General features: G+C 45.6%; 2 protein-coding genes across 6 annotated transcripts in view; one reads left to right on the forward strand and one right to left on the reverse strand.

Moving 5' to 3' along the window:
- The first annotated feature begins 182 nt into the window (after positions 1 to 182).
- mRpL22 (mitochondrial ribosomal protein L22) lies at positions 183 to 5352 on the forward strand. The gene is made up of 3 exons (XM_050180921.3): positions 183 to 332; positions 2023 to 2596; positions 5165 to 5352. Exons 2-3 carry the CDS (start codon positions 2070 to 2072, stop codon positions 5298 to 5300), a joined length of 663 nt encoding a protein of 220 aa, XP_050036878.1. The 5' UTR covers positions 183 to 332; positions 2023 to 2069; the 3' UTR covers positions 5301 to 5352.
- A 3294-nt stretch (positions 5353 to 8646) lies between these two features.
- The window catches only part of LOC126533725 (RNA-binding protein 25-like), a 47313-nt gene continuing 32172 nt past the window's right edge, over positions 8647 to 23787 (reverse strand). For all 5 annotated transcript variants that reach the window (XM_050180913.3, XM_050180914.3, XM_050180912.3 and 2 more), the window contains 6 exons: positions 23417 to 23506; positions 22685 to 22758; positions 21585 to 22102; positions 15234 to 15547; positions 12457 to 12603; positions 8647 to 12084 (listed from right to left, as the gene is read on the reverse strand). In XM_050180913.3, the coding sequence (XP_050036870.1) occupies positions 11992 to 12084; positions 12457 to 12603; positions 15234 to 15547; positions 21585 to 22102; positions 22685 to 22758; positions 23417 to 23506 (1236 nt within the window). In that variant the 3' untranslated portion in view covers positions 8647 to 11991. The remainder of the gene's footprint in view (positions 12085 to 12456; positions 12604 to 15233; positions 15548 to 21584; positions 22103 to 22684; positions 22759 to 23416; positions 23507 to 23787) is intronic.

The following is a 23787-nucleotide window of genomic DNA, read 5'->3' on the forward strand; positions in this document are numbered from 1 at the left end:
TGGAGCGCTCAAGTCGTAAGGTCGAGGACACAGTTAGGTTTGCGTGACACCTTTCGCTACATTCTACAATTAATAATAAAGCAATCTAAATACATTAAACGCCACAGCCTTTACAAAGATTGGACCAGATTTTTTTTTTTCGAACTTCTAAGGGTCGGCGGTAAGGATAGCATGAAACCAAGCCAAGCCGAGCCATTGGCTGAGCAAATATGGCTGCCCACAGTTACAGAATCGTGAGCGCGATCATGAGGACGAAGTCGTGAGCGACGAAGCGCTCATTGGGATAGATTTTCACGTTTGCAAGAGCGAGGAGGTAGTAGAAGGCGTAAAAAGTGAGTAAACCATGATTTCTGTCAAGCCTGTGGGTCTGTCGGGCCACTGCCCAGGCTTGATTGCACAAACTTGAACCGAAGCACGCAGTCGGTCACATTGATCAAAGGAGCGTTGTTTCGGTCTTTTGCGTGATCTGTTACACTTTAGCGTGTATGGCTGCAACACGGCACTGATAAGCCTGCGTGATTTGGGCACGCAACGGTGATGTCGACAACGACAGGCTTAGCACGCCGGAAAGTACTATGTACCTGGGCCCGTATTCGCCAAAAAAAGGTTCTTGCGCTCAAGTGAAGATGCCAGCCATTAGTAAATTCGGACATATTAGTAAAGGCGTCTGGCCAATGGCAGAGCGCACTTACGCGCGAAAATATTTGCGAATCCGGCCCCTGAACTTCGTTGTTTGTACAAATTGGATCGACTTGGAAAGTCGTCGTTACCAACCCAAATATGTATGCACCTTTAGGGGAACACTAATTATAGCAGCGTTAAATCAGCGTATACTACTGAAGCATGCATTAAAAACAGTACTGTGATCCATATTCAGAGAAAAAAAAAAACGTGCAGATCCCACGCACTGTCGGAATGATGTTATGCGACGGATTTTGTTGGCACCTGGCTATCCGGCACCATTTGGGGTTTTCAAATAGTTACCAGATGAATCAGCGTGTTTGTGTAAAGCACGTAATTGCGTGTGGTGGCAGAGGCAGGCCCACGGCATTGCGGCAGTTTCGTTGTTACCCTGGCAAAGAGGCTTTGCGAACTGTCTCGTTTGCAAACCTGGGCCGATCCCGAAGGCGCTACAATGTCGCATAGCGTCTTGTCTTCGGGTGTAACGGATTCGTATGTAACGGACCGGGGAATGTTGGTAGATGTCAGAGGTGGCAGGTACGGGCTGCGTGCTCGTGACGTATGGGAAAGATGGAAACTAGAGCATGTTGCCTCACTCGTGCTACGTCACGTGACGCATGCAGCAGTCATGTCTAAGAGCTGGCTGACCGTTGGCACAAATCGCGTGTAATCGTGACCAAACGGTTAAAGCATTGTGTCGCTGTGCTGGTAGTCGGAGGTTCGGTCCCGCCAATCAGAGGGTTGAATTTTTTTATTGAAGAGGCCCGAAACGAGATGAGACAGGAACCTACCAACTGCAAACTGCCTGGGATGGGCGAAAGAATGTTTTGCATTAAAAACAGAAAAAAAAAGGGGGGGGGGGGGGTGTTCGTCATTACTGTAGAAATCGAAGGGCCGGCCTCTCTTGCTTGAATATCGCGCCGGAACCTAGGCACCCATGCTTCACAGTGACGTCACAAATTTGAAGTATTTTTGAATGCTTGTGGCCGCTTTGGCGAAGAAAAGGCATTCGAAACTTTCTAGGTTGAGGTTTCTTGTTTATAATGTGATGCAGTCCTCCTTTATTGATAAACAATTAACCAGATGCGGCTAGACGTTGTCTAAAGTTTTTGATGCCGTGGTGTTTTTGAGTCTTTTGTGACTTAACAAGCCTGCCCTTGCTGTCTTGCTATCGCCAAAGAGCAATTTACTAAAATAGCTTAACTTCATAGTGCCACATTTTAATGGTGCTGAACAGTGATAACCCAGTGCAAGACGGTCACTGAAAAGAAGAAAGCAAAACAATGTGGGCGTTACAATTTTCCCCTTCGGTATCCCTTGAATGCCGTCATTTCAATGCAGGTTCGACTCGGGCCAGCCGTTTTCTCCCCAGCACTTTAAAGGTGACAATGTTCGTGCTGTGTCGACGGGCGTTGCACAGAGTGCTTGCCGCTCCAGTTTTGGGGCCGACGAGTGGATTGCCGCCTGTGGGACAGGCGCTTCTCCAGAACAACTTCAGCGTTGCGGCGTCCCTGTGCAAGCTTCGCGACGACTGGTTCATGCCGGCACCACGAAGGTGGCCCAAAAAGAATGACGAAATCGAGCCACCCCAGGAGCCCGGCCAGCCACGCAACGAGGCCTGGGTGGTTCATTATCGCAACCAGATCCGTTACTCGCCCAAGAAGATGCTGCCCATCGCACAGATGATTCGTGGCATGAGCGTCGACGAGGCAATCAAGCAACTTACCTTTGTCCACAAGAAGGGCGCCAAGATTGTCATCGAGGTGCTTAAAGAGGCACAGGATATGGCCGTCCGGGATCACAACGTCGAGTACAAGTCCAACCTGTGGGTTGCCGAGTCCTTCTGCAATAAGGCAGTAACCATCAAGGGCATTCGTAGGCATGCCCGGGGCAAGCTTGGCATCATTCATTACAGGTTCGCATTTTCAGATTTCGCATTTTCCTAAGACTCGCTTTCACCTTTGTGGACATCAGCTATCTTTTTTTTGTTTTTGCCAATGTTAAATCAGTGCCGATAACTGCAAGTTCTCCTGAATTTTCCATAAAGTTTACGAATTGGTGCTTCCTCTATAAATGTTGCATCCAGTTTTGCAACAAGATCTGTTTGCAAAAAAAGTTTCACTTGTTGGTCTGTGACTTCGCAGCTTTCTAATGATAAAAAAACACCAGAGGGGAACTTGCTTTCGAGCAAGTTTATTTAGACAAGACCCTGTAGGAGGCAAAATCAGCAAAGCCATACTTGCCGAGAAACTTGCCGTGGTCTAAAAACAATATGTTGCTCATCAATTTCTGCTGTTCCAGGCTTACTGTCGCTGCTTGTGCGTCGTGTCAAAGTAAACCATCATTTATCAAGTGCATATGTGCTCACCAAAATGTGTGCGCTAGGAAAAAAAAAAAAGATGCATGCTAATCTCCACTCTCTGGTGTCGTGTCTATGCGATTTTGTATCAATTTGCACAGATTGGCAGGAGTGCGATAAAAAAATTCACTGACGATTACGGTACTCCCTAATGTGAAATTTGAGCGCTGCTCTATACGTGTTTTCATTTTGCAATGTGTTGGCTGGGGTGGACACTCTTTCTCATGCGGCACATTCAAAATGCACAAAATGTGGCGCACCTGCTTTACTTATCAGGTCATGAGAGGCAAACCAGGGGTGATGTGTGGGTGCGATTGACAGCAGCTGCTGCAGACAGACTGCCACTCATGCAGCGCTTTGTTTCCATACAGACATATCGCCATATCGTAGCCATCAGTAGTCCCGGCAACCTGCCGAAATGCGTTGGAATAAGCGTTCACAGATACCCACTCAAAATAACATTTTCGGTTCTCTAATAGGCTCGAGGCATATTCTGGCGCATAACACACACGCACAGCGATGAGCTCAAGGAGAAACTGTTTACGCGTCAAACAGACTTAACATGATTCCAGCCGGAATGTCTCTGCAAATTACGGACGTCCGAAATGCAGCTGAGTAACATGTAGGTAAAGCTTCATTTTCTGATGGCACTCTGCTGTCTTCCCAGCAATGTGTCGCAGCTGTGCGTTCGACAAAAGCAGGTCATCACTCACGAGCTTCGCTGCGTATACCTGGCAGGCAAAAATGCATTATCGATGCACCGACTGCGCTGCGACGCTATGGCTGTGGTAATGGCACGGCATTTTGTAGTAGCCACTTGAGGTCTGCTTATCTTTGGTGTGCTATCGATAACTGTGACGGTAGAAGAAAGGGTTGACTTCAATTAGACGAGGCACGTCCCATATGGGTGGCTTCAAGTGGAGCAGATGATGGAGCGCCTTCCCTCAAGATTCCTGTAATGCCTTACCGTCAGCTTTTTGAGGGTGTACACTACTTCTAAAGTGATTCATTGAAGATTCCCGAGAGAGGCCTTCATCCTGCACTATGATAGGCTGATAATGATGAAAATGAACATCACAAGATATTTTTTGTAATAGGCAAGTCTAAATATGTTTAACTACCTGATGTATCAAAACATATTTTGCACATGTCTGTTCATTATAAATGAGTTTGACTGTAGACCTTTCCTTTGGGAGAAGAGAGTACCTCTTCTCTGAACTGTTGCGCTTGAGTATGAAGGGCACAAGCGGCAGCTTCTGCAATACGTTTCAGCGAGGCTCATGCGTGTTCACAATAGCTCAGAGGGCATCACGGTTAAGCACAGTAAGCTCTCACTGGAAACGTCTGTATCAAACATTTGCTCACATTGACAGTGCTTTTCGAGAAAATGTATAGTAAGGTGAGACGTGCTGCTGCATCATCATCGACAATGAGGTTTGAATCTGTAATACACTTCAAGTGCCACAAGATAACATGGCAATACGGAATGAAAAGTGAAGGTACTGAACTACCTAGTGATCTTAAAGGGACACCGAAGAAGAAGAGTAAGGCGAGTCAAGGCCATTTTGAAGCTCCGCACCAACTTGCTTCTGGACTGCATTGTATTGCAAAGGAGCTAGGCTGAACTTTGCAAGTTTTGAGACTTTTTTAGTGCTACAGGCAGAACTAAAGTACAGGTCCACGACATCACAGTGACGTATTGGCACTGTTATCTTAGCACGAAATTTATGCAGTACAAGTTTGGCCTTCCCTTCCTATGTCAGTAATCCAGCTCCTACTACAATATTAAAAAAAAAAAAAAGATTATGCAGATCCCACGCACTGTGGGAATCCATGTAAGCAAAGCTTTCCGTGCTGGATGCTTTGATTGATGATAATTAGTGGTGATGTTGACGGCTAAAGCTTAATTTCTTCAATGTTTAGGCTAACACGAGAGTGATGAGTTGATGTTAAACATTACCTTGCGTTAAATATTACCTTAACATTTTAAAGAGTGCCACCTGGTGGTCACGTGCTGAACTACATTACATGTTGCACTTTTTCTAATTACAGCAAGGTTATGTGCACTTCTTGCTTAAGGTTGCCTCAGTGTTAACTTGCTGTGATGCTGTATCTTCACTGCAGATACTGTCACTATTTTGTTCGACTCGTCGAAGGTCCGCCCCCGGAGCATTACTATGATCCACCGTTGACGCCATCACAGAAGTTGGAAGAGTTCATTCAAGAACTGAGGGACAGGAGAGTCAAGTATGGACGTTGAGCAATTGCCAAGAACATTGTACAATAGAATTAAAAAAAGACATCTTCATCAACCTAATGTGTGCAGTGATGCGCCATTTATGTTGACACCGTATACTTAACGACTGCTCTGAAAAGTTGGAAGTAAATGGTGGGTCCCCGGCCACATGTGTAGTCCACAAATTTTTATAAGACACGGGGATTTGCAATAAAACAGAGTTGCCTGGCCTGGCCACATAGCCTTGAAGTCAGTTTCAATCTGTTCTTGTGACCTACACAGTGGTCCACTATGTTACAACATGCCTCGAATGTGGAGAAATTAATTTGTCGTGGAACGCTTGTCCCCTACACTTTTGAGCGCAACCGTACATGTTCACGACACTGTTGACTAAAGCTTATTCGCCCAAGTTGAAACAAGTATTGCAGCACCCCATTAATTCCTGGTTGAAACTGCCCATTTCAAGCACAGCGACGTACCCTTGCACTTGAAAACAAAATAAGGGCCCTATCCACGACTGGAGAGTCCATCCAGCATATCAAAAACACTACTACAGGCTTTACATATTTATAGCACTTGCATCAGGATTTTGAGGTATCAGATTTGTTAGTGCAACTTCTTCGCCTAATTCCTTGACCTTCTGTGGCTTCTAGGTCAGTCAGTTGCTCACCGGCTGCTCCAGCTTACACAGCACACAATTTTCACCGACAAAGTAGTGCCTGTGAGTGCACGTTTTGAGTAATCAAACAACAAATCACCATATAAAACAAGTACATGTCAGCTTATGGGCTGCCTAAAGCACACAGACCCCTTAATGGAATAGAGAAGTTTCACTGAATGGATTTTGATTTTATATTTGGGCTACCTTACTCTTGGCTTGCTAGGCATCTCACACAAGAGGTATGGGATCTCTAATCGCATTTACAATGTCGCATTTGCTCTGTGCCATACACCACTCCTTGCCATTCTTCTCTCGACAGACGTCAAATGTTGCTTTTGCCCTAGCTACATTTCTGCATCGACGTTGCAGATCGTGCATTTGCATGAAGTGCGGTTCTCATTTCAGCTTAGTTTGAGTGGTGTAGTGCATAAACAAACGCTGAACAAGATTTCATGTCGAGTGCAATGAAAATAAATACAACTGCATGCATTTCATTGCAGTTGTCTAGCATTCAACTGCTTCACATCGGTTCCAACATGCGTGTTGGATCTGCATATTTTTGAATTGCTAGATATTTTACTTATTTTTGAATTGCCTGATAATATGTGACCTTATACCAGACTCTCTACTAACGAGGTGTTTTATTTAAAGGACCCTTCACCAGCATGGAGTTTCACGCAGTAATCACTAGAGGGAAATCTGGCGCTAGTATCTATGTGAGCTGCAATGGGAGTGCTTGAACCAGCATGGGAATTATGGGTAGTGCACAAATTTGCCTAAACTTCGTCCTTCTGGCTTCACACAGCTTCGTAACTTTGTAAACTCATTTTCAACGATGTACTGCATAACAAATAATTACATAAACATTATTAAAATTGTTCGACGGCGGGATACAAACACTGGACCTCTGGCACAGATGCCCAATATTGAGACCCTCACACCACAGACGCATGCGTCGACAAGCAACATACAACGCTCTTATGAATTCATTGTGCGCAAGCCAGTGCCTTGAGTTGCTTGGCGCATTTTGATTTGGCCACCTCGACAAACCGATTGCAATTAGAAGCAATTGTGCATGTACGCAGAGTCTTCTGCACTTCAAAAAGCATAGATTGCTCCGAAATTTACAATGAAGGCATACAAAGCGTAATAGATGAATCCACGAGAACGTCTGAATCCACACAAGCATGAAGATCAGACAAATCCATGTACTTCCCATCATTCCTACAGTAGCTCGACGACTGCAGTACCAGAGTTCCCTCTAGTAATAGTGCAGCAAACTATGTTCACAAGGTCTGGCCACACTGAGCAGACAGGCGCAGTAAATACAATGCGCACCGACGATTGCGTCTGCTAAGTATTGCATCCCTATGCACTGCGGAAAGAACTTAAATTTAAAACCAGACGCCGTTTGCCCGTCTCCTTGAGGGCACCCACCGGAGAGCAGAGGTGTATCGCGCGAGTGCACTTACGCACGTGACAGTGCTATGACATCGCCTCATAGCGACATGTGACTTTGAGACGTGTTCAAGGCAACATCAGTTACAATCTATTGCTTCAGTAGCCGAATTGAAGTTTAGGGAAATAAAATGTACGAACTGAATGCCTAAATAAAGGGAAAATTTACCTTTGTAGCAATTGCTACGAACGGGTGGATGTCTCATTTTCCCTTTATTAATTACTTCTCTCCACCTGGAGGGTTTTTGCAGAACTACTACACCAAACTGAATGTCCGTGTTTTTGTTTTACTTTGCACCGCAGCAAGAGATTTACTTCCGCTTCGTCTGCTTGTTCTCACATCGAGCAGTCATGCAGAGAACAGAAATCTGATTTTCTCCCGCGTTCCATCGTCATAGTCATGCTCTTTCATCCTCACGCCTTCTTCACTGCTTGTGATCGTTGCACTGATCAGGTGTTCTCATTCAGAGTGTGCAAAATCGCCCGCTGTGCGAAACAAGACAAATTCAACAGCTCAGGCGCGAGACGGTCAATGGAAGTGTGCCACTCTGCAAGAACGCCTGTGAGAAAAAGAAAGAAGGCTCCTTCGGCATGGGAGAATGCAGGGAAGGAATTTCGATTGCGGAGGACACATGGTGCAAGTGGAGAGAGAGAGTGTTGGCGAGAACGCTCGCCTCCCGAAATCATGGGTTCGCGGCACTCCTCCGCTATTAATTTGAAAAATTCTTGCAGTAGAACACTCCTTAGAGTGCTCCTAACTTCCAGCGTATAACCAAAATTTGCTATGTGGCCTGGTGAGGCGCCCTTTAAGCGCAAATGGCCCTTTAGATGGTGCGACAATGTGAAAATGAACACTGGATTTCTGTGAAGTCGGCAATATTCATTGTTACAGTGTCGAAATACAGAAAGTTCCATGGGGAGAACTCTTCAGCACGGAAACTATTGCAAATGCTCTCAAACCTTGACATAATAAATATGAACACAAAGAACTACTGGATATAGCAAAAAGAAAATCTTTTCTCGCGCACATCGGTCTGCAACGAATGTAAGCTTACAACAAATATTGGATATAACAGACATTTCATACTCTATCCAACATGGCAAGATTTATCAGTAAGCAAGGTTCCAGCTTGCACTTCTGCAAGAATTGCCACTTGAACAGAGATTTAGGTGTTCCCTTTTGTATTGGCACAGAGTGTATGTCGTTCAGAGAACTTGCAGTTGGCAAGTGACAAAGCAAATTACAATGCATACAACGAACAAAAAATGCGGCTTTGCCGCTTTTATTCAATCTTCGTACACAATCTCGCCGATTCCAACCGCTCGCACCAATATGCTGGAACGATAGGGGGCACACCCAATGCCCCTTTCTGAATCGCAAAAGTGGTAGAATATGTACAGCCTCCGAGATTGTCAGTGCAGACGGAGCAGGGCTCCCTTGCTGCGCCAACAGTCTTCGAGGCCACGTATAATGATCATTTTTCTGTATCTGCCCTTGCAAGTACAGCCTTCGAATGTGCTTTCCTCTGCAATTAAGTCTTGTTTTGAATCGGAGCAGAGGCAGGCTACCTCTGTAGTTAGACGTGTGGCATTAGTATTTCTTATCGCAGCTCAGCTGCGCACGCAGATTCTTAAAGCTGCTATAAATACACCTTGAAACTGTAGGAAAATGCGTACAGTAGTACTTGACAGATGCCAATGAGTGTTACATGATTAAAGATCACGCATTTTGCTTTAGCTGTCCCATTAGCAGCTGTGCGTTGAACATGCCTATGAGCAAGCTGCTTTAAAATTGTGCGTTAGTGTAAGGTGAGAAGTTGGATACCGCCTCGCGTGGTGATCATAGTGAACTGCCATCTGTCTTGCTAATGACTTCACATTCTGCGCAGTCAAAGGCATTTTTTTTTAGTCCATCACTTGACACATCCAATAGGAAACTCTGCTATCTTAGCCGCAAGGGCAATTGCGAGGGCTGACATTTAACTAGCAAAATTAAAGACACGATTACACACACACAGCACGTGTCCAGCATGTCTGCATGCTAACATGGGGAAACACATGACCGATGGTGGGCTGAGCAAAAAATCATCTTAAACTCTTGTACGAAATGCAGAAGACTTAGGTCCTCTGTGTTCGGTCACAGCACACACGTCTCCCGGAGGTTAGGTTTCTCCTCAATTAGGCACACAGGACACATAATCCTAGATGTCCGGTTATCAAACAAGCACAAAGAACACATTCAGCTGTAGCATGTGAGATATGCAGGACAAAGGGATCCTGCGTATTGGGTCACACTGCAATGAAAGTACAGGACACGTGTCTTGCATATTGGATCGCATCACAATAAACACACAAGAAACACAGAGGCCACAGATACCATGTGTTTGGTCAAAGCACCAGAAAAAAACAGGATGTGTGTCCTTTGTGTTGAATCGCAGCCATGTAGGTAACTTCTTTTTCGAGGAATGTTGCTAGGTCAGCGCCAAATAAAGGTTTTGCAAGAGAGTCGCCAAGTGATGGCGACAAGTTCCTTGAAATTTTGTTTTGCAATTTCTAAAGCTACCTTTCAGTTCTCCTGTGGCAGCGAGTCAGTAGCCCGAACGTGAAAAGGAAGACAATCCTCGATTTTCTAAACAGTATCGGATCTTGAGAATGTGCTATGCCTAAAGCAGCAGCTTTGATGCAGTCAGGTGGCATGCTCTTTTCTCTGTATTGCACATTTGCCCAACTAACAGCAGCATCAGTCATTGTTCATACGAAGACGAAGTGCTAGATGAACGTGCCAGGGCCACACGAGAGCCACATCTACATTTTCCACGTCCTAATACAAGCCAAATGCTCTTGCTGTCTGCAAAAATGACTGTGCTACCATTAGTTGAGCAAGCTGCCACACAGGAAAGCTAGCTTTACAATCATGAAAAGGGTCTATTGAATGGAGGTGCATATATCCCCATTCAGCTCCTATCTTGTCCCACCTTGGGACAAAATGGGTGCGAGGCATTGAAATCCTTTAAAAACCCCTCAAGTCGATTTAGGAATTTTACCAGGAAATTTACTGGGTGATCACATCACTAAAAAGACACTAAAAAAAAGTCACCGTGACTTTAAAAAGGCTAATCTGTCGTTAAGGGGGGATGCAGGGCTGAAAGGAACTTTTGAACCGACATGCCACTTTTAACAAACGTAGTAAATTTGATTACCCTAGCACAAATAGAAGTTTTGCATGTCCCATTGAGAAAATCAGTGTCTCCCTAGGAAAACTATCTTTTTAAATTATAATGTTACAAGAACTTTTTCTGAATAAATATCTTCTGAACACTTCATATTACAGGGTAGAGGCAGCTGCTTGCAATTTTAGGCCTCCTTCTGTAGATATCTCATCACTTTAAAATTAAATTTGTTTTTTTTATTCCAGGATCCAGAAATGTACATTTTTCTCGCGACAGAACCAATTTACAAATTTAAGATGTCCGTAGTCTTGTTCCTCATATAATTTCAGCCTGGAAACAATCTTCCAAAAAGTTTCTGCCTTTGCAGTTTCAAAAAAGTTTTCCCAAGTGCTAATTGACCATAAAGTGCAAACTGAGAAAAATCGATTCAAAAATCATATAACAGGCACAAACACACGCGATTTCTGGGTACAAAAAGCTGTTCTTTTCTATTGCGCACATAACCAAAATTGGCGAGGAGGCTCCTTATTTGCTTAGAAACCTTTCAAAAAAGAGGAAATGTGTATTTTTAGCAAATACTTGTTAAAAGAATGGCTTTCTTGCTAAGTTTATGAACACCGATTGTAATGCAACAAACACGTGCACAGTCTTTTGCATGTTTACATGTTACGGCACAACATGCAGGGCATGCTTCCTGTGTGTTTCCCCGTGGTCGTGTCCTAGCTAAGTCTCGGCCCTTGCAAACGCATGAACCAGCCCAACTTTCCCAATCAAAACAAAGATACGATTGCACAGGCAATGAGACAGCTTGCATTGTTCGAGGAAACGGAACTGTCCCTCGTTTTTTTAATGACACACAATACACACTGACTTAGCCTGGGCACTTAAAAAAATAGTATAGACAAAAAAGCCTTTCACTTTGAGACATCGAAAAAAAACAAAGCAGAACAAAAAAAAGGAAACCAGATGGCACTCGTGCTATCAGAATGCAGGCCATTTACAAAAAGCGTATAGGTACAATGGAAGCATCCTGCTTCCAAAATTTGCAGAACTCTGTTCTCGGCAACTCGGCCTGAACTCTGTCAATGGAAAAGCGTAGGTAAACTTGCTGTCCAGCGGGCACGCTTCTCTTGAAACTCCTCGAGTCGCGCCGGCATCGTCCTGTCCGATACCTTAATTGCAGCGGTGCATTGTACAATGAAGAGATGTGTGTGAAAGAGAGAAGAATACTCTACATAAAAAATGCGGTGGAAGAAGAATTGACAATATTTACAGGTAAGATGGTGGCGGCAGTGGTTGGTGACAAGTTTTGTAACAAACCTACTGAGAAGATCGTCACGAAAGAATGTCCACTGAACGGCCGCTCATGTGTATAAAGAGGAAAAAAAAAAAAGGTCCCTAGATGTTGAAAAGCGTACGAGTCTCATCACTTCACTAATCCCACTTTCTTGGCTTCGATTTCGTAGATGAGAAGTCGCCACATTTTGACAACAAACACTTCGGCTTCTTCGTCCAGCACCTGAAAAGCGAAAACGAAAATGAATCCACAGACACGCTTTGTGGTATACTACACAACGGTCCAATGTCAACACAACATAAACAACACGTATTAACTAAGACTGATGGAAGGACTGGCACAAAGGAATGAAAAACGGTGTCCAATGTACTATAAAAGTCTAACGACCATACTCTAAGAGCCGCATCCTGCCCAACAAAAAAAGAAGTGCTGGTTTTACACGAGTAAATACAATAACGCTGCTGGATGGGCAAGTTGGCTGACAGATTTGCAAGACACGTTACCGGCACAGAAATGCAACGGTACAGACGGAGAAGACACTGCAACGACAAGCGCTAAAGTGACACTGCCGAAGAGTCTCCAAAGCGGACTCACCATAGACACGTCGTTGAGTATGCTCTGTGCCGCGCTGCCGGCCAGAACCTTGGAACAGATGAAGTCCACCAGAGTGGGTTCCTCCTCACCAATGTACTCTACAATCTTCTTGTTGATCCAGGGCCGGATGCGCTTGTCCATCAGCGCCTGAATGACAAAGGGCACATACGCATACCCGGTTACTTCACTTTTCCATGCCCACCACAACACAAGTCTGTTTTTGATATAGTGCGATGTGTAGTAGGCTATCGTAATATGGTGTAACGAGACTTCCATGCACGTGTGCCATAAACTGGGTACTTTTCTTCTTCTTTAGAACACACATAATTTTCACGGATTGCATATGGCCGACAGCATTACTCTAGTCGTTGAGCTGGATCACTGAAAGAGGCGGACATTAACTGCACGAGCAAACGAAATGCACACTTGACTAATTACAAAATGTGCAATGCTAATTAACTTTTTAATTACTTTACGGGAGGTATTGAATTTGACTAATTGCAGCCAGTAAGTTAACAAGACGTACATACTTGGAACAAATTTTCAGGATGACATCAGTTTCGAGCTAATTATTTTCAAACTGTGCAATGAAATACAGGGACGTTCCTGTTGCTTTTGTTCTTCAATCAATAAAACGGCAGTTTGTTGAAAAGGCAAGTGCAACAACAGTGAACTTAACAGTGAACTTTTACCGCAAGTTTCGCGGCACACATCACGATACCCCTGCGATTCTTAGAAGTCGTTCCAAGTGGATATGCCTTGCAAACACAACAGCTAATTGGTGATTCTTGTTAATTAACCTAACATGCAGTTAGATTTCGCACGTGAGTAATGTCTGCCACTTTGAGTTTTACAGCTCAAGGCCTACAATTACGCTATCTGGCCCAGGCAATCTTTAAAATTCTGTATGGTCTAAAAGAACACTACACCGCATTGTGGCAAAAGCGGTGCCTACCACAGGTTTGCATGACTGCATCATGGCAGTGCCCAGGGTGAATCTTTAGAGTGAATCCATCCTAAACTCTGACTCTGGGATTGTTACTCCTACACAGGGGTCTCACAGTGCACTTTTGATTGCGATCTAGCCTGAAAAAAATTAAATTATGGGGTTGTACATGCCGAAACCACAATCTGATTATGAGGCACGCCGTAGTGGTGGGGGACTCCGGAAATTTAGACCACCTGGGGTTCTTTAATGTGCACCTAAATCTAAGTACCACGGGTGTTTTTGCATTTCGCCCCATTGAAATGCGGCTGCCGTGGCCGGGATTCAATCCCGCGGCCTCGTGGTTAAAACCCAACACCATAGCCACTAAGCAGCCATGGCGGGCCGATCAAGCCCAATCCGGATCGACTGTCTTGGTCGCGATTGTCTTCTTTCCTAAATCTGCAGAATGGAGCCAATCGCGGTCAGAAATTTCAATCCAGATTGGGTTCGATCACGATTGAAAGTGGCCGTGTGACACCGGTATTAACCACTTTTGCGAATACAGTCAGGCGTTGTACTTATATAGGCAACTTTTCCTGGCTATGTATGAATACAATGCCTCATCCTCATCCCTATCGCATAGGGAAACATCCTCATGGTTTCGTTTTCATTTCCCTATGCGATAAAATAAAAATTTAAAGCATTCTGTTTACTATGGAATACACCATATTTACTTGATTGTAACGTGCCCTCGATTGATACGCACACCAAAAAAAATGTCCTTTACACTACTACGCACCTCATGCTTTCATACAGAAATACAACTTCCTTTCATTTACTCCCACTGTACTAAAGGTGCGATGAATAAAAGAAAGTTCCACTTTCACCCGAAAGGCAAAGCATTGACTGCGATAGTGAATTAGTAGACAGCTATACGAAGTAACAATACTAGTTTTAATGGTCACATAAACTAGTAAACATGCGCTTACTAACTAAATTAAGAAGCATGGTGTTATGCGAGCACTAGCAAACATGAACACGCCTCACTCTATGACCGCAGAAACTCGCTAGCAGAACGCTGGAGTGAAGAAGTGTGGTAACAGGAGCAAGCAAATTGACCTTCGTCCTGTCTCTGGCTTGAACGCGAAACTATCAGCCCTCGGCGCACCTAAAGGCATAGACTCTGTCCTTATCGCAGAACGCTTTCAAGATGAAGCCTGCGCGGCTGCGTCACACGCAGCCGCTGGCGGAGTAGAACGCCTCTCCTCCTGCTTTGCGCCAGTCCCGACCACAAGTTTCGGGAACTCCGACCACCTGTGATGCGGCCCAATTTCCATTTGTCTCTGCACACGACCCCTTTCTTTTTAAATCCGGCATCCCAATCAGCTTTGCATGTCTTCGCAGTCGGCACTTCCATGCTGATAGAGTATATGTAGAAAATGGGAAGGCAGGAGGTAGCCTGACCTAACCACACGTACTACAGCACACGGAGGAAGCTACGACAGCTTGGCTCAAAGCGCATGCAAGGCAGCCATTTTGAAATGCCAATGGCAATATGGTAACGCAGATTTTTGGATCCATTTTATCAGAAAAAAGAAAGTACCTGTTAGATTTGAGTCAATTCGGCAACGTCGAAAGAAACCCATTATTTACAAGTTGGATTCAACATTTTGCACTCCTTGGTTCGCATGAACAGTTGTCTGTCGACAGCTTTTGCTTGCACAGCCTTAAAGAAAGCAGTAGCGTCCTCGACTTCAGGTCAAGCTTCACTTTGAGGGCTTTAGTGCAAGCGTCAATGAATCACTGTCGAAACAAGCGACGCGAGCAGCTCGCAACATGCGCAACTCACATTGTCCACGAGGCTTCGGTCGAAGTTGAAGTTGAAGAGCTCTTCCTTCGACGTGGGTATGCGGTCGATCAGGCTCTTGATGTGCTTGCGCTTCTCCTCGGTGTTCATGTGTTGAACCTGTTGCTGTTGCTGCTGCTGCTGCTGTTGCCGGGCCTCTTCGTCCTCCAGGGGCACCAGCTTGCGCTTCTTGCGGCTCTCCGCGGACTCCTCTTCCTCCGCATTGCCAAACACTTGGGATGCGGCCGCCGACAGCTTCTTGCGCTTGCTGCTCGACGGGGGGCTTTTGCGGCCACTTTGCTGGCCCGGGCTCCCGCCTGTCAAGAAGGAAGTGTCACACATTTCAGGTACAACAATCACGAGGTGTGCGTCCACTACCGCAATTGAAGATCAGTGCTATGAATGCAGATAAAGTAATTATTGGCAAGGGTGTACGAATAGGGAAACGTTTTTCATTGCATCGAATATCCTCGATTTCTAAAGAAGTGAAATGAAACACATGGCATGAAAATCAACACATGGCAACATACTGAGCCTACTTTAACACCCGCAGTTTGTCATTATGAAAAGGAGGGGGTGCATATGTGTGTGTGCCTAAGGCAGTGACCATGCAAAACATACTATTTCCAATACACTTTTGGCAAGGCATTGCCCGACATCAGTTTTACACCACATGAGGGCACACTAGTCACTGCACCTCCCATTCCATTAGCTACGGAAGATTATTAGCACAACAAAGCAACAGCACAACACGCTTTCTATTAAAGAGAGCAAACAAAATGTTCTATAAAGCCCCAGTCACACCAGTGGAAAAAAGTGCATGGGGTGCCTCGGAATTTGCCTCGCGGCAGCTTTTTCGTTCCACGAGAGGGATTCGTCCTGGACTAATACTTCCGCTCGCGGCAAACGAGCAGTGAACAGAGAAGACCCATGAAAGTAGCCCTTTCAGTGATGTTTGCGCAAGAAACTGGGGGAAGTATTCTGTAAGAGTGCACTTAGTCGACATGTCCATTTCGTCTGCTGCTGAAGTTTGGCCGAGCTGGGATACACATCACGGGGAGGCAGGCACCACAGCCGTTCAACCCTTCAGCAGGAGATGAAATGGACATGTCCACTAGGTGGACCCTTACAGAACCCCCTCACCCCCTCGGTGTCATGTGGACTTGCCCGACCGCTCACTTCGCACTACCATCTGCTCGCATCAGCGCTTGCTAGCGCTTGTTTTGGTTGGCTTGGTTTGGTCTTATTTGCACTTGTTTTGAGTCCCATGGTTAGCACTTTTTCTTTTTACAATAATGAGTCGAAACCAAAACGTCAATACGGAAAGGTTTTTGGAGACAGCGCGCCATATCTGATTCTGTACAAGACGGACCCTGAATACAATGACGCTGAGGCGACACCCAGCACCTCTATCTCCTTGTGTTTTGAACACGGCGACACCGGAACAGAAGGGTGCACACCAAGATGATTATGATCAGTGGCAATGTCATCTTCATAAGACACGACTCGCGTTAAGAACGAAGGAGAAAGAATGTGAACTTAGCGCCAATCTGTCAGCAGACGAAGAAAAAGAGCACGTCACATCTCGCACCTGCACACGGAGTAAAATAGTGGAGGCGAGACTTTCATGCTGTCACGTGACTGCCGCAGCTGCGTTTTTAATTCCAGCCGTGTGCAGCTAGCATGGAGGGGTCTAAACTGTGGGGTTCGCTCAATGACTATCAGGGAGTTTGCTGTTTTCTAAGCTATGAACAAATTAGCCTAAGTAAGCGAATTTCTTTGAGTAGACAGATTACAGAGGTCTGTGAATGTTCTAAATTTCGAATGCGAAACAGAGCCCTTGCTGTAAGACTCACGTTTGATTTGAGAATTTCTATTTACAATTGTCGAACATCCGTTTCTGTTCAGAGGTGAGTCTTGAAAGAGGCAAGCCGATGAAAATGACGACTGTTCCAAATACGGTGGAACCCCGTTGATACGTTCCTTGCTGTTGCGTTTTCCCGGCTGCTAAGTCGTGTTTTTGTGGTCCTGACCTAGATTCCATTGATTCCTGTGTATTAAGTTCCCATTTGATACAGCACCATGCTGTAATGTTCCCACATATTTAATTGCACTTGAAAGTGGCCGCCCCGTAAATATAACTGTTCGGGGAGGAATTGGGCCTTGTATATTGCAACAAGCGACCGAAGTTTGCAATGAACGACAAAAGCTGCACAAGCCAGGCACTGCACAAACATTGGGAGAAAGCATGCACGGAGCAGTTGGCAAAGCATGTGAAAAAAGTGCGCATCAATTAAAACTATGGTCGTGCGAATATCAAAATTTTTGAATATGAATAGAATAGTTACCACGGAATATCGAATAATGATATGCACATGCATTTATTAGCGAGTTAGTTTAACATGCAAACACTGCAATTACATTGTCATTGGTAAAAAAAATTAACTAGTAAGCCGTTCTACTACAGGATAGTGTATTTAGCTCATGTTAGCTTTGGAAAATTGAACAATTTCTGCTATTTGTCCGTTCTCCACAGCCTGAGCCTTATTATGCCTTGCCAATTTTCCGTAAACTCAGACGCACTTGACCCTGTACCAGTCGTCGATAATTGCATTTGCTGTCAAGCAATGAGCTGAGGACTGGGGGTGGAATCTGCAAAAGAGTGCGCCCTCGCTGTTCAAAACCCTCGCCCCTTGCTACTGAGATGCTTGCTTTCCTGCAAAGCTTAGGGGTCCAGTGGCTAAGAGTGTTTTAAGGCGAAATTTCGCCAGCAGCATGAAATTATTGCCAAATTCAGCACGAAATCAAGACACTTTCTTACATTAGATAGAGATAAAAGCTAAAAACCATGTTTGTTCCCGCACAGCCAGCAATATATTCAATTAGTTTCGAATATTTGTATCCAACCAAACGTTCGAAAATTTTAGACTACCTAGTTTTCTAATCGAATATGAATATTACATATATACAATATTCGATAATATTCAAAATTTTCGAATATTTGCATACCCCTAACTAAAACCTACCAGGAACAAGCACAGGGCTGCGTTTACTTTGGGGCCTGCGAGAGTTTTACTTGCATTTCAGAATTGCCAGTTCTCCTTTGTGAGCTTTGGCGCAGTAGAACAGTGTTATGCATTGAAGTGTAAACAAAGTACTGCGGTAGAGGCCACAAACACGGAACACCGTACATGTTCCTTAATTACACATGCACGCACGTATCGTCACTCATCGCAGTACAAGCACCGAGACATCTAACGCCTGCGCTCACAGCCACTCAGACTGTTTCCGACGTGCTGAGGTGGTTTGCGCGCTTTCCTCACGGTTACATTTTCCCAGCCGGTACTTTATTCTTTTAATCCATGGTCCCTTTAAGACGTATGAATGGGGTCTTACTGTAACACTGCGCAGACACCAGTTACAGAGTGAAACCGATGGGGCAGACAACTTCTGCTCAAGAATTTCCAGCCAATCAGTAAGAATGCTTCACTTTAAAATGGCCAACACAGCATAGACTGCTTCCAATGCGACTTGCCCGAGCCTCGAATTTCCACACTATGACCAAGCACGCGTGCGCATGTCTGAGAATTGAAGCATACGATCACGACGTGCCCTCACTTTTGCCTGCAAGGTAGTTCCTCCCATTTCCAAGTGCGGTACAGTCACCACAAAGCATTTAATTGACTCTGCACCAAACTCCAACTTCAGCCGCGGACTTCTGCCGACATAGGGCTGCTTATGCCTAGCCGGTCGAGGTGGGCTCGCAGGGAAGCTCGCTCTAGATATATACATGTTCATACCCGTAGACGAATACAGGGAGATCCGGCGTGAGACCATGCACACAGGCTGAACTGACGGCAGCGCGCGTGCATGATGGCAGGTTCGCGCACAATCAGCTGGCCACTGTAGTGCAGTCCACTTACAACGATATCAAAAAGGAGAGAAAAATCCGATCGTTATAGCTGATCATCGCTATATCTGGACTGCTGTAAAAAAAAAAAAAAAAAGGTGCCAAACGTGCCTTCGTAGCTCCCAACCCAATCTGTGGTAGCAACAACTTGAGTTCGGCAAGTTGGTTCATCTTGAGTAAAACTTGAAGCAGCGCAGCTCTTCGCGCAACTTCCAAGTTTTACTCAAGTTTTCCCAAACCAAATTTGCCAACGGACCCGCGTACAACAGACTTTTGGATATAATGGACCATATTTCAACCTTAGTTTGTTCTACCTATTTTATTAATGCAACGAAGTTCGCTTTTAACAAACCGCACTACAACGGACTATCGGCTACAGAGGACAAAACCAGCAGCAATTTTTTTCAATATCAGGCTTATAAAACATACTTTTCCAGTGTCGACACAGGCTGACAACTGCCTTGCGAAGGTCAGCCAAAGATCATGGCTTAATACTGCACGAGAGAGAGAAGACGGGGCGGAAATGCGCTGTCTTCTTTCGCACACGAGGCACTGGGGGGAAACAAGGGAAAGGGGGGATTTTACTCCGGTGGCTGCTGCTTATGGCGCTGCTGCGTGGCCACCGTATTTTGAAAGCGATCTGCAATGTGGACAAAGTGCTCACTCATGTGGGCAATATCCGGCTGATAATCTCTGGTATCTTTTTATTTTTTTATTGAAAACCTTAACCAAGAGCCAGTTTAGAAGACCTAGTTGGAAAGCTGGTCAGGAGTTAATTTTTTTTAAAGAAACATGCTGCAATTTCTGCAACTTTGCTAATCCTGAAATTTGTTCCCGTTTTTACAAGTTAACGAAGTACACTCAAATCTCTATATACCGAACATGGATATATTGCATTATTGCATGTATCGAACCCTTTCGATATCACGTGGACAATTGGATGCATTTACATGTTTTTGTTTCGAACAGGGTTGGGCATAAAACGGATTTATTGAACTCCGTCACCCGAGACCCCACGCGCTGTTGACAGGCGGTGAGCTTTCCCGCAACGCCCTCGAAGATAGCGGTGGCGCGATGGGCGTTCCCGCCTGCTGCGCACATCCATCGCACCGAGGGCGCCATTTGAACGTAGCGGCAAACACACATGGTGGCTTGGCTAGTTCGACAACGTCAACGACGCATTGCATTTGCCGCACTGCGCCTCGTGAGAACTGGCGTTTTGCATCCGCAAAGATGCGCGACAGCGCATGCTCACTAGGCTCACTGATAAACGGCTTGGCAGACGCCACTCAATACTTCGTCACAGTGTTTCAAAACGCTTCGACTGCCGGACGTGGAGATCTCAGCAGAAGTGGCGGCCAAGCGAAGACGCCGCCGAGGCTGATCCCACAAGCGCTGCTGCTGCCCCGCTCCCGACTTCAACTGAAGCTGCAGCTGCTTTGGTGCTCCTACACCACCACTGCGGTGCAATAGAGGGCACCAGCCTATCGCTTGTGGATTGTTTAGACTATGTTGAGGACTCTTGTGTTTAAGCATGTGGCTGCCATAAGAAGCGGGCTACACTGCTGCAGTACTTTCAGCCATAAATAAATACCTTGTGTGAAGCTTCAAGCGAGTATTTACTGCGCCACGATTGGGGCGCAATCGGGGATCATTGTTCAGAGCGCGCATTCGGTTGCACTGAGCACAATGGGCCTAGACCTTGCCGACTTCGCACGGTGGATGAAGTTGGCTCGGCCCACGCTAATCGCGTGCGGTGCAATAGACCGTGCGCTCCTGGCGGACGAGCTCAGCGGAGCCTAGGCAAATTACGCGTGGCGTAACCGAACACGTGCGCCGAACAATGAACCACGATCGCGCCCTTGGTTCGTTCATTCATTTACAGAAGCTTTTGCTACATTTTTAAAGTGATTTTACATATTGAATTCTGGCTGTATCGAACTATTTCGCGATCACCGCTCTGTTCGATATATCGAGGTTAGAGTGTATTACTGTACCACTGAAAGAAGGAAGAGATGCGCCTCGGGCGACACTTGTCTGGACGGAGCACGCACTCACAAAACCCGATACGTTGTTGTCTCCACAATACATAAATATACAGCAAGAGAAAGCCACTTCCCGTATTTTCTCCTCCGGCACCTTATCAGTTTATTGGAACCCATTCGCTATGCCTTAACACCTTAGTCTACTGCTCCAGCTGCCGCGAAAGGTACAAAGAAACTTAAGAATCCCCTGGTTTCGGAATAGTAATTTTTAGTACTGAGGCATTGTAAGCATGATACAGAAACTGAATAACGATCGTTATTCTGAAAAGTTCAGTATTCTGAAGTTCGTAGCAGTGAAATATTTTACACTGAAGCTATAAGCAGTCAGCAGGTGACTTTTGACGAGTTCATTAATGTGGTTTTCGTAGCAATGAGGTTTTGCTGTAGATGGATGCTCACCCAACTTGAGAACACCAAATCCCATGCTCCGTCCCTCCTCCTGTGGTGTTGCCACGTCCGAAAAACCCGACAGACTGTTCTGGCCACTCCCGTCTTCTTCCGCGGTCACTGCTGGCCCCGTGGAGGGTGCAGACTGCGGTGAAGGCGACCGCGTGCGACGCGCGGATGAGTTCTCCCGGCGCGGAGGCGGCGATCGCGGCTCGGCCTTGGGCGACACGGGCGCCCGGCTGTGCTGCGAAGACCGCCGCGCAGGGGGTGAGGACACGTCCCGTCCCCTCGGCTCGGGCTCAGGCTCGGGTTCTGGCCGCACTACAGTCAGCAGGTGTGGTTGTGGCTTCAGCAGGCGGGCCTCTTCCTCGTGGTGGATGCGCTTGGCTTCGGCCTCCGGATCGGGGTGGCCCTCCTCCGTCAGCTTCCGCCGGAGATCCTCGAGCTCCTCACGTTCTCGCTGTCTGTCGCGGTTGTCCAGCTCGATCTCCTTCTCGCGGTCCTTCATGCGGCGCTGCAGGGCAGCTCCCCTGCGAGTCACAGTCACCGAAGACAACTGCCATTTACAACAACTTTACACACAAACAAGCGTATCATTGGCACACCGACAACACAAGCTGGCAGGAAGTCTTCTATGGTAATCTTTCAGGTTTAGCCCCTTAAACATAGTATGACCCACTATTAGAAAGAAAACCTCGTTGGTATCCAGGATGTTACCTCTGTATTTCTTCAGCTTGATAGGGAAAAAGGCACTTGATCCTATTCGGCAGACATTCTATCAATGAAAAATATTTTCTAGACCTTCGCATACAAGCCGAGTTGTCAGCGCTGACATACTAATTTGGTGTTGCCCGAGTAGACCATGCTATACATCTAGATTCCTAGGTACCCATGTTAACGATACCTAGCAACATTTTCACTACATGATGCAAGTAGACTCAACAAGTGCTGCACCATGCTCTCTACCACAGAATTTGCAAGCATAAAACTTCACGCTAAATTTTGTGGCATTCGATTCGAAGTCTATCCTTTGGTATTTGCGCACCCCTACTGCAAATTCCTTTCTTGTGTCCCTTTAAGTGATCTCCCAGCAAAAAAATACACCGACTCACTTGTAATACTTGACATCGTCCCTCTCGTCTTCGTAGTCCTCCAGGAACTCTTTCAGCCTGCGTGCTTCCTTTGCCTGCAGAGAACGCACGCCAGTTTTCAGTACCTCGAATAGTAAACGGGCCATGAATGTGAAACAGAATGCCCGATTTACATTTGAGATCACTATATGTCCCCGATTTACATGCGTTCATTTGTGCATGTTTGTGCTGTCCATTACTGTTAATTGTGTATATATGTATATGTGTTCAAAACAAATAATAATAATAATGTCCATTTACAATGCACTAGGCTTTGGTTGCAAGTACAAGTGGTGCAGCATGGCTGCTGGCTGTAGAAGCATGAATGATCTGCCATGTATGCTCAATTAAGACGTTCCATATGCACTCCAATAATTCTAAGTTTTCTTTACTATTGTGATGGAAACAACACAGAATTTGTATGGAATCCATATATATTCTGCATGTTTATAAGGAAAGCATACTGAATTATTAGTGCGGCATATGTAATGTTTCAGTAGGGTGCCTTCCCTGTATTAATTACACCATTTATTTTGCACATGAATGCAAGGCTTAAGAAGTTATCATGCATACGTATCTGTTTGAGAAATGATGCACTGCATTCTTTGGTCGTGAACGCAAGCAGAGAGAGAGAGAGAGAGAGAGAGAGAGAGAGAGAGAGAGGGAGGTCTCCACAGCACCGCTTGGTATGTGTGATGCAGAGTTCTTACTCACCTCTTCTGCCTGCCTCTCTTCCTCCTTTAACCGCTCCTTTTCATACTCTTTGGCCTTTCGTCGCTCCCTGGCTTCCCAATTGCGCAATCTCTGCAAAGTGAAAAGGGTGGGAGGAAAAAGGAAACATTTAACTCTCTGGGTTTCACCACGTTTAGATACCTTGTCACCCTCAGTTCTTATGAAAACTTTAGACACCCACGCTGCAAATACCAGCTTTAAACCAGCAGTGCTGTCTTTTTGCGTGCTCTGCTTTGAACAGGCCGATCAATACAGGGGTGGAAATCTTTGGCGACAGTTACCGAGGGATCCCCGAAATTTTGCAAGACTAGCCCGGATGCACCGGACCCACCGCGTTGCCTAGCAACGTGCCA

Source organism: Dermacentor andersoni, chromosome 7 (assembly GCF_023375885.2).
Source record: "Dermacentor andersoni chromosome 7, qqDerAnde1_hic_scaffold, whole genome shotgun sequence".
Taxonomy (NCBI): Eukaryota; Metazoa; Arthropoda; class Arachnida; order Ixodida; family Ixodidae; genus Dermacentor; species Dermacentor andersoni.